Source organism: Lacerta agilis, chromosome 5, assembly GCF_009819535.1.
Source record: "Lacerta agilis isolate rLacAgi1 chromosome 5, rLacAgi1.pri, whole genome shotgun sequence".
Lineage (NCBI taxonomy): Eukaryota > Metazoa > Chordata > Lepidosauria > Squamata > Lacertidae > Lacerta > Lacerta agilis.
In genome coordinates this window covers 12,334,230-12,351,463 of record NC_046316.1, presented here as the reverse complement: position 1 = coordinate 12,351,463, position 17,234 = coordinate 12,334,230, and the positions used below count along the sequence as shown (strand labels likewise).

Below are 17,234 nucleotides of genomic sequence, written 5' to 3'. Positions count from 1 at the left end.
TTCCTGTACCTTGCCCCTATCAGGTACACCAGATTTCAAGCCCCCCATACCCCAGAAGGGGGTGATTCTGAGTTAAAGGGCCTTCCTTCTAATTCCAGACATAGTGGGAAGGATCAGATTCTGGCCACTCTATAGAGGGCAATGCCTTCTACACACGCTCAGAGGCACAGTTCTGCATGGAAACCCAAGAGCATTTAAAGTCAGGTGCGTAGACTCAATGTCACCTGGATAGCTCAGCTGGTTAGAGTGTGGTGCTGGTAACGCCAGGGTTGCAGGTTCGATCCCCGTATGGGATAGCTGCATATTTCTGCATTGCAAGGGGTTGGACTAGATGACCCGTGGTGTCCCTTCCAACTCTACAATTCTAATTCTTTGTTTCCTATTTTGTTTCCTATTTCTTTGTTTCCTATTTTGTTTCGACTATGGCAGACCAACACGGCTACCCACCTGTAACTAATTCTAATTCTGTGACTGTGCTATCTCAGGGAAGCTAGATGCATCCAAAACCTCAGCCATGTTTTGTAAACTAAGAATGCTATTAAGAGGGAAAGTGTGTGGAGCTTCTTGTCACTGGCAAGTAACTCTTTTTCATTCATACTTAACCACTGTCTGCCATGCAAACACGTTACACCAATTAATTTGTTGCGCATTTCAAGTGAGAAACGTGGTATGAATCTTGCTCCTCTAGTCCCAGAGTGAACTGGGACTGATCCAGTACTCCAAATCAGTTACAGAACCTCAACACACACACACACCAAATAGTTTAACAGGTAGAGGGGTAGACAGTTCCTAGCAAACCACTCCCCAGATGTTTCCTTTCCAGTTCAAGGTCACCTGTCAGAGACTGCACTCTAGTCCGCATCTTCTGCTTCTTCAGCTTGTCCAGGATGACCTCCATCATGTTTTTCTTGGTCACATGGAGCACACCCAGGTTGTTAAATCTGAGAAAGGACAAATCAACATCTCATGTCAGCAAAAGTGCCTAGTTGGGCAGTGATGCACCCAAGAACAAGTGCAGGAAATCCCAGTCACCACTACTGGGACTGAGCACGTCTTGAAAATATTTAATGGAAGACAAAAGCATACATAACAAGAGGTCAGAATAAAACAATTTATTTAACTCCCCATGTTAATAAAGAGTAAAAGCTAAAGGACCCCTGAATGGCTACATCCAGTTGAGTTTGACTATGGGGTGTGGCACTCATCTCCGCTTTCAGGCCAAGGGAGCCGGCGTTTGTCCTCAGAAAGCTTTTCCAGGTCACGTAGCGAGCAGGACTAAACAGCTTCTGGTGCATGGAACACCATGACGAGTGCCACAGCCCACGGAAACAGAAGAAGAAGAAGAAGAAGAGTTTGGATTTGATATCCCGCTTTATCACTACTCGAAGGAGTCTCAAAGCGGCTAACATTCTCCTTTCCCTTCCTCCCCCACAACAAACACTCTGTGAGGTGAGTGGGGCTGAGAGACTTCAAAGAAGTGTGACTAGCCCAAGGTCACCCAGCAGCTGCATGTGGAGGAGCGGAGCATTTGCCTTCCTGCCGCAGCAGTACCTATTTATCTACTCACACTGGTATGCTTTCGAACTGCTAGGTTGGCAGGAACTGGGACAAAGCAACGGGAGCTCTCCGTGTTAATAAAAAGGCACGACAAATAAACAAGAGGTGGTCATGCTGTTGTGCATGTAGAATCAATTAACCGCAATGAAATCTAAACCGCATCAGCTTTTCTCTTTTGCTCTTCTAAAAGAAATGCAAGCAGCTACGGAGTACTGTAATTTGCTTGCTCTAAATTCTGCAAGGCTACTGTGCAGAGAAAACAAACAGTGCAAGTAAACATCTACCTGGTCAAATCTCCATTTCAAGTTTGCATTTCTTTTTTTTTCTTTTTTTGCTGGATCTGGATAAACAATATTGACATCAAGATCTAACTAGAACCCATGAACCTACCTATTTTGGACCATCAGCAGTTAGCTAAATGACCGGAAGAAACAGCAAAATTTATCCACTGGGCTGCCATGACTAGAGTATTGAACATTCCTTCTCCTCAATGTTAGGACAATGTCCTGGGAAGGGTGACCCCACCTATCAATCTCTGGAGCAAGGGTTTTTGACCATCCTGTCTCCATCACTAAGGGAACGAAGCCACCTTCCAGTCAGGCGCAGTCCATCCATTAAGCAAAATAAGGCCCCTGCTCATCTGTCTCAACTCAGCCTTCTTCTATTTTTAATGTTTCACTACTGCCAACATGGCAGCAAGGCCTCTTCCTCTCCTCTCTGCCTTATTCTGAGGGAAGGAAGCGGTTAGGCTGTCTTTAAGAAAATATAAAGAACTGAGGAAGGGCCTCCTTCTCTTCCTCCGAACTAGGAAGGGAGATGTGCTGCTGCATTGACAGCCAATAAGGATTGAAAACAAGAGAAAGGGGACTGCGGGTGGGAGGGGGGGCTGCAGCTGCGAGGCCATATCCTGCACCAGTCTAGAAAAGCTGCATGGAGGAGCAGGGAGACTTTCCCAGTAGCATCCAACCAGTTCATTTACAAAACTCATTTCCGGCACCTCTCAGGTGGGCGCCATTGCCATTATAAGAGAACAAGCAAGGTGTTCATGGTGAGTTCTGGCACCTCTCTTTTAAAGAAAATTAGCACTGAAAGAAAGTGAAGCAAACACAAATAAATTATGAGATGGGAGTCTTTCACCCATTGACAAGGCTCCCTCAAACACACACACAAACTAAGCTTACTCGCAGATAAACACGTTTTTTAAAAGCCCTCCATGAGCCAGCCAAACACAGCCAAAGGTCAGATGCTTGCTTAAGGGGACTCATGCAAACAGGTTCAAGAGAGAGAAGAGTTCAAATGGAGTAATGTTTCCATACAGGAAATCTGTGCCCTGTTGAGAAAGTGCTGTGCACAATTCAAAGGCAAGACGTGGACATGCTGAAGACTAAATCCAGGACACTGAAAAATGTCATGGATGATTTATCTGCCTAGACAAAGGCCTCAATCCAGACCTGACTGAAGGATAGAATTTGATTTATGGGTGCTTTCAAGGCGTTATTTACATGGGCTCAACACCAAATACATTCTCTATGGGGAAGTGCCACCAAGTGCAAAGTCCCTTTCCTCGTCTTCTTCCCCCAACCCCACTCCGCACCTCTGTTAAGGATTATGATTTAATTTCCTGAAATGGGAATGTTTACTTATGTTAAAATTACTGTGTAGTTTTAACATGGGGGTTTTCCTTTGGCAGTAGCTCTCATGTGATTGGCTGGCTGTGAGTCACATGAGAGACACATTCCATTGTGTTGTGACTGTTATTCCAGTAACTGTCATTTTTAACTGCTTTCTGCTCTCTGTGTGTGGTGAATGGCTGCTGAGAGACTTCTCAGGATACCGCTGAGGACAACGTTGTGTCAGTGTGATCTGTCTGAAGCGAAACAGAGGAAGATCCCTAAATGTTACTAAGGTGTAACCTGTGCAGAAGCTCTCTATAAGAAACAAGGTGAATAAGCATGAGTTTGTAAATACATTCTTTTCAGTTAATGAAAGTAAAGTTCTCTTTGAATATAAAGTCTGGACAATGCATAGTCGTTACAATGAAGTTATCACCAAAAGAGTTAGCTTCCTAGTTGTAAGCTATTCTGTTACTTTGCATTTCAACAATATATTTTCCCACATAAAAGGAAAAGAACGGCAACTGTCCAAGTCTAGGGGATCAAGGGGGGAAACCTGAAGAGCAAAAATAAGGCCAATAGCTCTAGAGCAAAAAAACCACTCTACCCTCCTGCAAAAGTCAGTTAAGAATTGGGAAAGGATTCTTAACCACTGGAATTGTGGAGATGTGATGGTCAACTAGACTTGCCTCCAGAAATGGATGGGCAAACTTACTCTTCACAGCACATCCTCTTCCTCTGAGAAAGAACAATTCTGTTTTATGCTTGCATTAAACTCATCAAATTTATCTTACAATAAAGAAAAGTGCAACAACAACAAAAAAGAAAAATGATTAAGACATCAGAGCCTAACGGCAACATATGGCTCAGCCATCTGGTTCTGAGAGCATGCTGTGGTCTAGAAGTTGCCAGTTCAACCCCCAGCTAAGTCCAGGAAGAGGAAATGCTCTCAATATTTTATATTGCAATGAATGACGGTTCCAAAATCCATAACTAACTGGCTCAGTGTGTAATATTTGGCCTGTGTACAATTTCCAGCTGTACAGTGGTACCTCGGTTCTCGAACATCTCTGTTGACAAATGTTTTGGAACCCGAACACCGAAAACCTGGAAGTAAATGCTTCCGTTTTCAAACGCGCTTCGTAAGTCGAACGGCTTCCGCTGCATGTTTTTTTTTATTTTCTCAATTGAATTTGCCGGCAACCACTTGTGCCTTGGTTTTTGAACGTTTCGGAACTGAAACCGTCTTCCGGAACAGATTACGTTCAAGAACCGAGGTACCACTGTATTGTGAGTTAAGTGCCATTTCTTTAAAGAAACGCTTAGCTCTAGCTCAACAGAGCCAAAAATATAGTCAAAATCCTGCTTTTTACAAAATCAGAATTTTACACTCACAAAAAGCATTACTATCTACGACTGCCCACCCACCAACTCATACGTACTGTGCCGTCATGTCCTTTGGGCCCACGGTTACAATGCAATTGCCAGCTTCGTTGCACTGTTTTCCCACGAGGCTGTGGGCATGCACCTGCGGAGGGTCTGTGTGAGTCACCAGGTCCACTTCTATCCTAGCCATCCCGAAATAATTGGAGATCTGGCAATGAAAAAGAAGAACATGGAAGTCCAAGTGATTAGAGTCCAGTCAGAGAGAGGACAATTGATTGTAACACATACTTTTAGGCCTATGGATCAGTCCCCCCCCCCCCCGAATTCCCATCAGCAATATTACTGGGTTAATTTGAAACCAGAGTAAGCCACAGTTTCGCATTGTGAAAATGGACTTAGCCTCAACCTGGGCTCATACATTCCCACCCCAACCCCCTGCCAGCCTCCTTCGACACAGCTGCAAGGAAAATGGAAGCTTCCATTTTATTTTATTTTTGCTGCTTCATCCAAATACAATGGTACCTCGTGTTATGGACGGGATCCGTTCCGGCGGCCCGTCCGTAACATGAGATGCCCGCAACTCGAAGTGCTGCATCTGCGCAGCCACACAGTGCGATTTGGCACTTCTGCGCATGTGCGAGCAGCAAAACCCGGAAGTAACCCGTTCTGGTACTTCTGGGTTGCCGCGGGAAGTAATGCAAAAAGACGCAACATGAAGCGGACGCAAAACGGTGTACGACTGTAGAAATAACTAGTTAAATCTTCGCCACGGAAAGCAGAAGAAGGGCAACTTCAAGCCACGGTTTATGAAGCTGGGTCATTTTTGCTAGCCACGGTTAAGATTAATTGGTTTAGGGCTCAGACAACATGCTATGCTATGCTTAATCCAAAGTGGAAGTGGAAGGTTCCAATCTCCTCACAGAGAGGGACAGCACCCAAGTCAGGGAAGATGGTAGGCTCGTTCTTGTAATCTAAGCCATAGTTTAGCATTATGCCAGATCACAGCCACTATTTACCTAGCACAAAGCAATTTTCTTGAAAGCAACCATCAACTGCCCAAAAAAGCACACTATAAAAAATTCAGGACAGGCCCCTGAATCAGTGCGGAAATAAGTAAAAAAAGTAAGTTTACTAGTCTCGTGTAAACTTTAGGAGTCACCTCTAAAGGGACTCTGCATTACAGCCAGATTTCACAATCACAATTTTAAATTATTAAATGTTAAAAGTTTAAATTTTAAAATGCAGGTTGCAACCAGATACAGATAAAATAAGGTATGCAATGCAATTGTAGCCAAAGTAATTCATTTTCTGTTATTACAAGAAGAAGAAGAAATGCTGGTGCAGGAATTGGGTTTCTTCACAACAAAGCCTGACTGTACTTTGTGTACCCCTGAAACAGGACTCCCCCCCCCTACAAACATAGCACAAATTATCTCCAAAGACTAGAGTCAGCTTTTCTTTCTGCTGCCACGAATCCCGACGCAGGCAACCTTACACAAAATGAATCTTTACAGTTTAAGTAGCCATCAGAAAGCCAATGCATTCAGGAGTTATAGAATAATTAATAATGTCACCAATCAATGGCGTCTCAACAACGTGAGCACTCCGTGCAGCTCTAGTAATTGCACAGAACTGAAAAACTAGAAAAAGACAAAATAGCTTACTTATAAAGAAGGGGTTAGACAAATGTTAAAAGGAAGGCAGAAGAGTGGATTAGAATAACTAGATAGGGAATGGTTGTTTACTTCTTTTTAACATCTGAAATAGATTTCACCACACTAATGTTGAACAAGAGCTTTAACTCCTATCTATCGCAAGTGTTTATTTTTTCCCCATCCAGTAATACTTGGAACAATTTGCCCCAGAAAATAAAGGCTGCTGCAGCAACGAAGTTCTGAGAAAAACCAGGCAGAGCTGTGGAAAATCATTAACACCTTCATTTAGCAATGCATCCTAAAACGGACTGCTCGGGTACAGCAGTCAATCTGTGAAGCCCAAGGAAACTCCAACTGACAAGCCTGAAGCTAAAAAAAAAATTGGCCAATTCACCTGAAATTCAATCCCACAGCTATATGCCGCTTCTAGGTATCTGCTGCCTCTTCACAACGCTGCAATCCTGCAACTGGCAGCACCCACTGTGCCACCTCATGCCATTAATAAACACTGTTGTTCTCCTCCCACCTTTGTTCCCAACGTAGATCTTTATTTCCACACCCCCTTGTTCCTGAGGTAGACCTTCCCTCACGCCACCTTCCCTGGCGGGGGAGAGCAGCCGCCATTTTGTGGTCCACCTCAGGTGCCCAATGGGTCTTGGGTGACCCTGGCCCTCCAGCTGCGCTGGTTGGGGTTGCTCAAATACAACTTCCATCAGCGCCAGGAGGACAGCAGGTCTCGACTCAGTAACCGTACATCAGCCCAGTCACTAGTCCTTCAGGACTCCTCGACCTGCCAATTTCCTTCCCAATAATACGACGCAGCTCCTCTCACTCACAGCCCCTGTGCCGTTTTGCCTTGTGCTACTTCCCCCATCTTCCTGGCCTCTGCCACCATTTTGTTCCCTCACATCAGGCCCAGATCAAAGCAACTGGAGGCCTTTGGCTAGGAGAATTTGGGAGGCCCAAACTCAACAGCACCTGATCATGAGAAACGAAACCTTGTTCTCTTCTTTACTGTTCCTAAGCAATTGGGCCTAGTCAGGCATAGGCAAACTCGGCCCTCCAGATGTTTTGAGACTACAATTCCCATCATCCCTGACCACTGGTCCTGTTAGCTAGGGATGGTGCGAGTTGTAGTCCCAAAACATCTGGAGGGCCGAGTTTGCCTATGCCTGGCCTAGACAATAAACTCAGCCTTCCTTCCACTACAAAAAATGGCAAGAGACCAAGTCCCCACTAGATTATGAGGCCCTGGGCTGCAATACGTAAATCTCCTCTTCCTTCTTCCTCAAGCCTCAGCCTCCACTAAAAGCCTTCCCTTCAGATCACCATCATCACTTTTAATTTGTATACCGCCTTCAATACTCAAGGTGGTTTACAAGCTGAAGAAACAAAGAATGTTTAACAACCTAATGCAATACAAAAATGTGGTAATAAAACATAGCTTTAAAATAAGCAATCTACATCAAATAAAGTAGAATTCAACGATCATTAGAATAGTATAGAACAACAATATCAGCATATAAAAATTAAACAGAAACCCACTCTTAACAATTACAATAAATAATTTCGAAACTACGATCAATAAAACAACAGCAAGCCACAGTGCATAAAATAATACAATACAATACAAACTGAGAAGCAGAGGGTGGGGTAAGGCAGGTGGAAGGAGGCCTTGCCTGATGGAGTCTCTCCCCTCACAGGGGATGCCTCAACCCATTCGCTCTACACTCTTTGCCTCTGGGGTCTCCTCCCAATTTATTCCCAGTGACTCCACCTGCCCCCAATGTTTAATTCCATCCAGGATAGATAAAATCAATTTTTTTCAATTCAAAAAAACAAACAGATTTTTTTTAAATTTAAATCGATTTTTTATTATTTAAATTGGATTTTTAAAATAAAATGTTTTTGGAGGAAAATTCATTCTGAAGATAGTTTTGTATTTAAGTTACATTACAGTCCAAAGGCTATTCATCAGGGAATAAGGATTTGTTCTAAGTTTTTCATGTGTGCTGAAACTCAGTCTAAGTTTTTTTTTTTAATTGTTTAACCGCATCAGTTAACAAACATGGATACATATGCTATGTTATTGTTTTAGTTAAATAAATTGTTTGTTTTTAAGTAAATGATTGTTTTTCTCCTTCCAATGAAGTACAGCAGAAAAGTTGTCCAAATATAAACAGTTAACTTATTAAACCTCACAATAATTTCATAATTATCTGTCTATGTATTTCTAACAGGATAACCAAATCAGTAATTTTTTATGTAACTGTAAAAGCTACTCTGAAAATTCCAAAAATGAAACCTTCATCTGGTTGTAAATATTAAGATTATACAGTGGTACCCCGCAAGACGAATGCCTCGCTAGACGAAAAACTCGCAAAACGAAAGGGTTTTGCGAGTTTTTAGTTGACTCGCAAGACGAATTCGTCTATGCCTGTTTTTCGCAAGACGAATTCGTCTGGCGAGGTACCACTGTAAGCTGGCTTACCTTTTCGCTCTGGTCGGGAGGGGTGATGTCCGCGTCCGCCATTTTGGATCGACTGTGCATGTGCAGTCGATCCAAAATGGCAGACGCGGACAACATCCCTCCCGACCGCAGCGAAAAGGTAAGCTCCGCTGCCGGTCGGGAGGGGGCCGTGGGATCGTGCCCGATGTCGGGCATGATCCCACGGCCCTCTCCCTCCTTCCCGGAGCCCCGCCGCTGCGTTTTAAGACTGCAACGATCGTTGCAGTCTTAAAACTCGGCGGCGCGGAGCTCCGGTGCCGGTCGGGAGGGGGCCGTGGGATCGTGCCCAATGTCGGGCATGATCCCACGGCCCCCTCCCTCCCTCCCGGAGCCGCGGAGCTGCGTTTTAAGACTGCAGCGATCGCTGCAGTCTTAAAACACAGCACCGCGGAGCTCCGGTGCCGGTCGGGAGGGGGCCATGGGATCATGCCCTATGTCGGGCATCATCCCACGGCCCCCTCCCTCCCTCCCGGAGCCGCGGAGCTGCGTTTTAAGACTGCAGCGATCGCTGCAGTCTTAAAACACAGCACCGCGGAGCTCCGGTGCCGGTCGGGAGGGGGCCGTGGGATCATGCCCGATGTCGGGCATCATCCCACGGCCCCCTCCCTCCCTCCCGGAGCCGCGGAGCTGCGTTTTAAGACTGCAGCGATCGCTGCAGTCTTAAAACTCAGCACCGCGGAGCTCCGCTGCCGGTCGGGAGGGGGCCGTGGGATCATGCCCGATGTCGGGCATCATCCCACGGCCCCCTCCCTCCCTCCCGGAGCCGCGGAGCTGCGTTTTAAGACTGCAGCGATCGCTGCAGTCTTAAAACTCAGCACCGCGGAGCTCCGCTGCCGGTCGGGAGGGGGCCGTGGGATCATGCCCGATGTCGGGCATCATCCCACGGCCCCCCCCCTCCCTCCCGGAGCCGCGGCGCCGTGTTTTAAGACTGAAGCGAGCGAACAGCAGCGCTGCTGTTGGCTCACTGCAGTCTTAAAACGCGGCTTGGCTTGGCTCCGGTGCCGGTCGGGAGGGGCCCCCGGACTTTTTTCCCCATAGGAACGCATTAATTAAATTTTAATGCGTTCCTATGGGAAAAGGTGCCTCGCAAGACGAAATTTCCGCAAGACAAAGAGTCTTGCGGAACGAATTAATTTCGTCTTGCGAGGCACCACTGTACCAGCAAGAATAAGTCTTTCTGTAATAAAATGATTTAAATCAAGCCTTAATGACTAGTGATTTAAATAGTGATTTAAATAAAATCCACCTTGTTTCCAGCCAAATGGAAATGCTCCGCTCCTTCAGAGGAGCTGGACGGCAGAACATCCTTGACCCCTAAGCAACTAAGCACTTCAGCAGCTCAGCCAAGCAGCCGACAAGAGCAAGGTGATCTTTTCACAACACCTGCCAGGTATAATGTCGCAAAGTGTGTCCTAAAAGGCAGGCGGATGAAGACTGCAAACAAAGTATTTCATTGGCACTTTGCACTCTTCCCAAAGCAACAGGTGCCTATCTGCTAGTCAAAAAGGCTATCCTAAGTGGGAATACCAGTTGCCCACGAGAGTATGGCTGTTCTTAAATTTTTAAGATGTTCAAATATAGCCCAACCAAATACCGATTAAACCATCTGATGCTCTCACCTTCAGATAGTTTAATCAATATTTGGTTGGGGTATATTTCAACACACTGAATCTAATAAAAGGGCACAATAAGGATGGACTCTCTGCACCCTGTGGCAAAGAGACAGGTATTGACGAACTGGGGAAAATAAAACGATTGGACTGAATATATGTCCAAAACTCGCTACACATGAACAAGTTGCATACAAAGGGAGACTTGCCATGGACAAATTCAACAATATTTCATATTCATTTTATAAACACTTTATTAGGTTATGGTCTGGTTAATCACAATAATGTTTTTTTGGGGGGGGAGGTAATGTATACAATTTTTTGTTGTTCTGTTTTCTACATGGGTACCATTTCTTCTTTTTGTGTCTTATCTTACTCTTATGTACTTTTTATCTTTCAATGAAAAATATACATTTTTTTTTAAAAAAAAAACCATCTGATGCTCACCTTAACTGTGGGGTAAGTCTTATGTCCCTTCTCACTTGATGCTCCAGGCAGCCCACCATGTGAGGGACCTTCACAGCCATATCGGAACCGGAAACCTCGCTGTGGAAGACAAAGGAAAACAAAGACATCCCATTACATGGCCAGTTACACCAAATCAAGCCATTGGGGAAAGCATGCTTCCAACAGCATATATATATATAGCTGGGGCAACTCAGTTCAATGACAAATGATTACATCCTTACCTGCTTTGGCTGCTCAATTATAGTGAGGAATGGGCCTTCAACTAAGGATAAAAAAAGAAAATATCCTGATTGGACCAATGTATACACAACCACGTGCAATTCCGTTAAGGCAGTGTTTCTCAAACTTGGGTCCCCAACTGTTGTTGGACTACAACTCCCATCATCCTTAGCTAGCAGGACCAGAGGTCAGGGGTGATAGGAGTTGTAGTCCCAACAGCTGGGGACCTAAGTTTGAGAAGCACCGACAGTTAAGCAACAGTTTATGGCCATAACACAGTATGCGCAAGCTTAACTGAAATTTCCCCTCACTTGTACAGTGGTGCCTCGCAAGACGAAATTAATTCGTTCCGCAAGACTTTTCGTCTTGCGGAAATTTCGTCTTGCGAGGCACCGTTTCCCATAGGAACGCATTAAAATTTAATTAATGCGTTCCTATGGGGGAAAAAGTCCGGGGGCCCCTTCCGACCGTCACCGGAGCCTCGCCGCGCTGTGTTTTAAAGCTACAGGGAGCGAACAGCAGCACTGCTGTTCGCTCCTTGCAGCTTTAAAACGCGGCGCGATGAGGCTCCGGTGCGCGGGGGGCGGCGTCGGATCGCGCACGGCCATCCAAAATGGAGATCGCAGACATGCACAGTCGATCCAAGATGGATGCGATGCACAACACCCCTCCCGACCGGAGAAAAAGGTAAGCCTTTACAGCTCCCTGTAATGGCGCGGCACCGCGTTTTAAAGCTGCAGGGAGCGAACAGGAGTGCTGCTGTTGGCTCCCTGCAGCTTTAAAACGGCGCGACGAGGCTCCGGTGCGCGGGGGGGCGGAGTGGGATCGCGCCGCCATTTTGGATGGCCGTGCGCGATCCGACGCCGCCCCCCCGCGCACCGGATCCGCGTCGCGCCGCGTTTTAAAGCTGCAAGGAGCGAACAGCAGCACTCCCTGCAGCTTTAAAACACGGCGGGGCAAGGCTCCGGGGGGCGGGGGGGATCGCGCCGCCATTTTGGATGGCCGTGCGCGATCCGACGCCGCCCCCCGCGCACCGGATCCGCGTCGCGCAGCGTTTTAAAGCTGCAAGGAGCGAACAGCAGCACTCCCTGCAGCTTTAAAACACGGCGGGGCAAGGCTCTGGGGGGCGGGGGGGATCGCGCCGCCATTTTGGATGGCCGTGCGCGATCCGACGCCGCCCCCCGCGCACCGGATCCGCGTCGCGCAGCGTTTTAAAGCTGCAAGGAGCGAACAGCAACACTCCCTGCAGCTTTAAAACATGGCGGGGCGAGGCTCCGGTGCTTACAGTGGTACCTCGCCAGACGAATTCGTCTTGCGAAAAAGAGCCATAGACGAATTCGTCTCGCGAGTCAACTAAAAACTCGCAAAACCCTTTCGTTTTGCGAGTTTTTCGTTGTGCGAGGCATTCGTCTTGCGGGGTACCACTGTAATTTATCATTCCCCAAGGCACACATAAACTTCCAAAAGCGTTCATTACCGGTTTCCATGAGGTCCTTATGCTCAGTCAAAGGAGGGCCAAACTGGAAATCGTCGTATTCTATCCCATCCAAGCACTGCAAACAGAATAGGGGACAAGACAGAAATCTTACGACACATTGCACAGAATTATGAAATACATAAACTCAAGACAGGCCAATGCACAGGCAAGCTTTAAACCATTTGCTAAGGGTATGCAATAGCTAAATGAGGCCTCTATTTATTACCAGACCCAGGGGGTGGAATCCTGCACAATTAAGGTTCCCATCTGCACCAGAAACAGAAATATTTTTTTCAATAAAGCATGCTAACACTCTTCAGGGCTTCGTGCTGTGGGAAGACAAGAGGTAGAGGTAACACCACCCCCACAAATACCAATTTGGAATGCCTCAGGAGAGCTTCAGCATGTTTTTAAAAATCACCTTACTCCACCAGGCTTCAGGAGAAGCAGGTGTGATCATGCCTCCCAACTGGAATGAGGCAAAACAGTGCCTTATGGCTAGGTGCAAAGGGCACTCTCTTTCGCTGCTTAGGGAAAAGATAGAACAGCCTCTAGCACAGGCTTTGGTTTTACCTCCCTCCAAAGACACAGCAGGTACAGTGAGGGAGGGGGAAGTAGTTGATCCCCTGCTAAATTTGCCCGTTTGCCCCCTGACGAAGAAATGACCAGTCCATAATTTTAATGGTAGGTTTATTGTAGCTGTCAGAGACAGAACAACAACAGGAAAACCCCCGGAAACCCAGAAGACAAAAGTCAGAGATTGATGTGCATTATAATGAGTGAAATAAGTATTTGATCCCCTATCAACCAGCCAGATGTCAGGCTACCTGGTTTCTTCACTGTATGTAACGAGCTGAGATTAGAAGCACCTGCTGTAAGGGAGAGGTCTTACTTGTAATCCCAGCTCGTTACAGTACCTGTACAAAAGACACCTGTCGACAGAAGCAATCAATCCAGCAGATTCCAAAGTAACCACATGACCAAGACCAAAGAGCTGTCCAAGGATGTCAGGGACAAGATTGTAGATAGACCTGCACAAGGCTGGACTGGGCTACAAGACTATTGCCAAGCAGCTTGGTGAGAAGGTGACAACAGTTGGTGCAATAATTCGCAAATGGAAGAAACACAAAATAACTGCCAACCTCCCTTGGTCTGGGGCTCCATGCAAGATCTCATCTCGTGGAGTTGCAATAATCAGGAGAACGGTGATGAAGCAGCCCAGAACTACGTGGGGGGAACTTGAGATCTTGCAGAGCCAGCAAGGTCCCCTTGCTCAAGACAGCACATGTACAGGCCCGTCTGCAGTTTGCCAATGCACATCTGAATGACCCAGAGGAGAACTGGGTGAAAAGTGTTGTGGTCAGATGAGACCAAAATCGAGCTCTTTGGCATCAACTCAACTCACCGTGTTTGGAGGAGGAGGAATGCTGTCTACAACCCCAAGAACACCATCTCCACCGTCAAACATGGAGAGGGACACATTATGCTTTGGGGATGTTTTTCTGCTAAGGGGACAGGACACCTTCACCGCTTCGAAGGGACGATGGACGGGAGCATGTATCGTCAAATCTTGGGTGAGCACCTCCTTCCCTCAGCTAGGGCATTGAAAATGGGTCGAGGATGGGTATTCCAGCATGACAGTGACCCAAAACACACGGCCAAGGCAACAAAGGAGTGGCTCAAGAAGAAGCACATTAAGGTCCTGGAGTGGCCTAGCCAGTCTCCAGACCTTAATCCCATCAAAAATCTGTGGAGGGAGCTGAAGGTTTGAGTAGCTACACATCAGCCTCAATCTTACTGACTTGGAGAGGATCTGCAAAGAGGAGTGGGACAAAATACCTCCTGAGATGTGTGCAAACCTGGTGGCTACCTACAAGAAACCTTTGACCTCTGTAATTGCCAACAAGGGTTTTGCCACCAAGTACCAAGTCATCTTTTGCAAAGGGATCAAATACTTATTTCACTCATTATAATGCACATCAATCTCTGACTTTTGTCTTCTGGGTTTCGGGGGGTTTCCTGTTATTCTGTCTCTCACAGCTACAATAAACCTACCCTTAAAATTATGGACTGGTCATTTCTTCATCAGGGGGCAAATTGGCAAATTTAGCAGGGGATCAAATACTTTTCCCCCTCACTGTAGTCTCTTCTGTGGACAGACTCTTTAGGCCAGGCATCCCCAAACTCGGCCCTCCAGCTGTTTTGGGAATACAACTCCCATCATCCCTAGCTAACAGGACCACTGGTCAGGGATGATGGGAGTTGTAGTCCCAAAACAGCTGGAGGGCCAAGTCTGGGGGTACCTGCTTTAGGCAAATAGGAGCACAATCTTACCAACTGCTTTCACAATATTTATTACTTATTATTCTTTATTCAATTTATAATACCACCCTTTATCAAAAGATCCCAGGGCGATGTACAACATTAAAAACACATTACAGAACATCAATGATAAAACGTAATAAAAAAGCCTACTTACATAAGACGGCCTAATCATAAAATAGTCAACATAACAACGGTTTTCTCCACACACACTTTCACAGGCCATAGATTATTTAACAGTCGTAAGCCTGAGTAAAGAGGAATGTTTCTGCCTGGTGCCTAAAGATACGTAGTGATGGCGCCAGGCAAGCCTCTCTGGGGAAAGCATTCCACAATGGTATTGACACTCACCATGAAGTTGTTACAGAAAGTACCACACTTTTAACATTTGGGGAAAGAGGGGGGAAAGGTGTCGGTACTGCGTCCCAAGTACCCTTAACAAACAAAAAAACCACTGACTAGTTCTATCACTTGGGCCATTTTCATCTTCTTGCATTCTTGCATATTATTATAATATTTATATTCTGTGTTTTTCACTAGAAAGGGACTCGAGGCCACTACCCATCCAGGACAAGGAGCTGCGGTTGTCTTGGGCACACAAAACAAGGAAAAAAAACAGATTAGGGGTTTTTCCGTCTCCCAAAATGAGTATGCTGCCCTCTACTAATCAGCAATGTTTAACCTCTGGAGACTAGAAGCCCAAGCTGCCCCGTTTGTTTTTGCATATGGCTCAACCTGGGAAACAGGGCGGGGAAGTGGGGGAATTTCCACGCCCTCCCACCCCAACGAACAAGATGAGCCCAGAGGGACCCCTTTGTGGGCGACTCACCGCGGGGTAGCCGTCGCAATCCATGGCCGGTCGAGGCAGCAGCAGCAGCAATCCCGGAGTTTAGGGCTTCCTGAGAAAGGAAACGGAGAGCCCGAGGAAGGCGAGAGGAGAGGAGAGGAGACGAACGAGCACCGCCTCTGCTGCCGAAAGAGCCTCCGGCGGAAACTGGGCGGGCGAGGAAACGCCGATGGAAAGTCCCTAGAAGCCCAGCCGAGTCGGAAGGAGAGAGGGAGGGGCTCGCTTTGCTTACTGTTCCCGATGGACTCGGCCCGCCCCGCCGACCCGACTCCAGCCGCCCCGCCTGCGCTCCAGAAACCCCGGAATATCCACACGTGCGCTCTGCGCCCTGGGCGCACAGCCAGCCAGGTGCCCCGACGGCGCTTTGCGCGTCTGCAGAGGGAAAGACAAAGCGAGCGCTCGCCTCCCTGGCAGGCCACTCGGGGCCTCCACCTTCCCTTGCTCCCGAGTAGGGGGGGAACCCCTGCGACTTTCTCCCACTCCGGGGAAACAAACACCCGCCACCCCCGATTGGGCATTTCGGGACAGCAGAAACTCCGCAACAAAAGAACAAAACTGTTCCCCTAGGAGTGAATCCCAGCCCCAAGCCCAGGGCCTCCACCCCACCCCCTAAATGGGGAAGGCGACCAGGCCTAGCGACACGAGGGGTCGCACCGCTCCTCTCCCTTCCCCTCTCCTTCCAGCTTGTGGGCATTTAAAAAAAGACCCACCGGAATTATATAAATCGCAGAGTCGGAATGGGGTGCCCAAGGGATCATCTAGTCCAACCCCACCTGCACTGCAATTAAAGCACTAATGAAGCAGGGAGATACACACACACCCCACGCACGCACAGTTTCCACCAGCAGAGGAGGGAAGAAGGGTGGGTTTGGAGAGAGGGGAACTGGCCTGGAGGCCCTTAGAGCCGCTTACCTTCGGGGCAGAGACCCTCCGAGGCTCGGCGTCGCGCCCAGTCTGGAGTCCTCTGGGTGTCCCCCTCCCTGGGATAAGCCACGCCCTTCCTCCCTCCCCTTTCCGAACTCGAGGGTTCTTAGCAATCAGCTGACCGCCGCTCTGAAGGGGCGGGGACTGGTTGCCCGGGCAACGGAAAGCATGGCCCGCGCTCCCGCGCGCGCCCTCGCCAGGCGGGAGGCGCAAAGGCCACTGGCAAACTAAACACTGCAGAGGCGCAAAGCTGACGTGCCTCGGCGAAAGAGGAGTTCGCGCCTGCTGATCAGTTTCTGCTCCCAATTCAAAGTCCTGATTTTGGGTTCATAAAGGCTTAAACCAGTGCAATAGATAAACGGCCTCGGTCCAGCATACCTGAAGGAGCATCTCCACCCCCATTGTTCTTCCTGGACACTGAGGGCCAGCTCCAAGGGCCTTCTGCGAGAAGTGAGGTTACGGAACCAGGCAGAGGGCCTTCTCGGTAGTGGCACCCGCCCTGTGAAATGTCCTCCCTTCAGATGTCAAGGAAATAAACAACTATCTGACTTTTAGAAGACATCTGAAGGCAGCCCTGTTTATGGAAGTTTTTAATGTTTAATAGATTGTGTTTTAATATTCTGTTGGAAGCCACCCAGAGTGGCTGG

General features: G+C 47.5%; 1 protein-coding gene across 1 annotated transcript in view; it reads right to left on the bottom strand.

The window, feature by feature from the left end:
- The window catches only part of NFKB2 (nuclear factor kappa B subunit 2), a 38,141-nt gene extending 21,482 nt beyond the window's left edge, over positions 1-16,659 (bottom strand). Inside the window, 7 exon segments of the mRNA XM_033148642.1 lie at positions 835-941; positions 4,613-4,764; positions 10,778-10,876; positions 11,020-11,060; positions 12,495-12,570; positions 15,646-15,715; positions 16,576-16,659. Coding sequence (XP_033004533.1) covers positions 835-941; positions 4,613-4,764; positions 10,778-10,876; positions 11,020-11,060; positions 12,495-12,570; positions 15,646-15,669 — 499 coding nt within the window. The 5' untranslated portion in view covers positions 15,670-15,715; positions 16,576-16,659.
- Between the last annotated feature and the right edge of the window lie 575 nt (positions 16,660-17,234).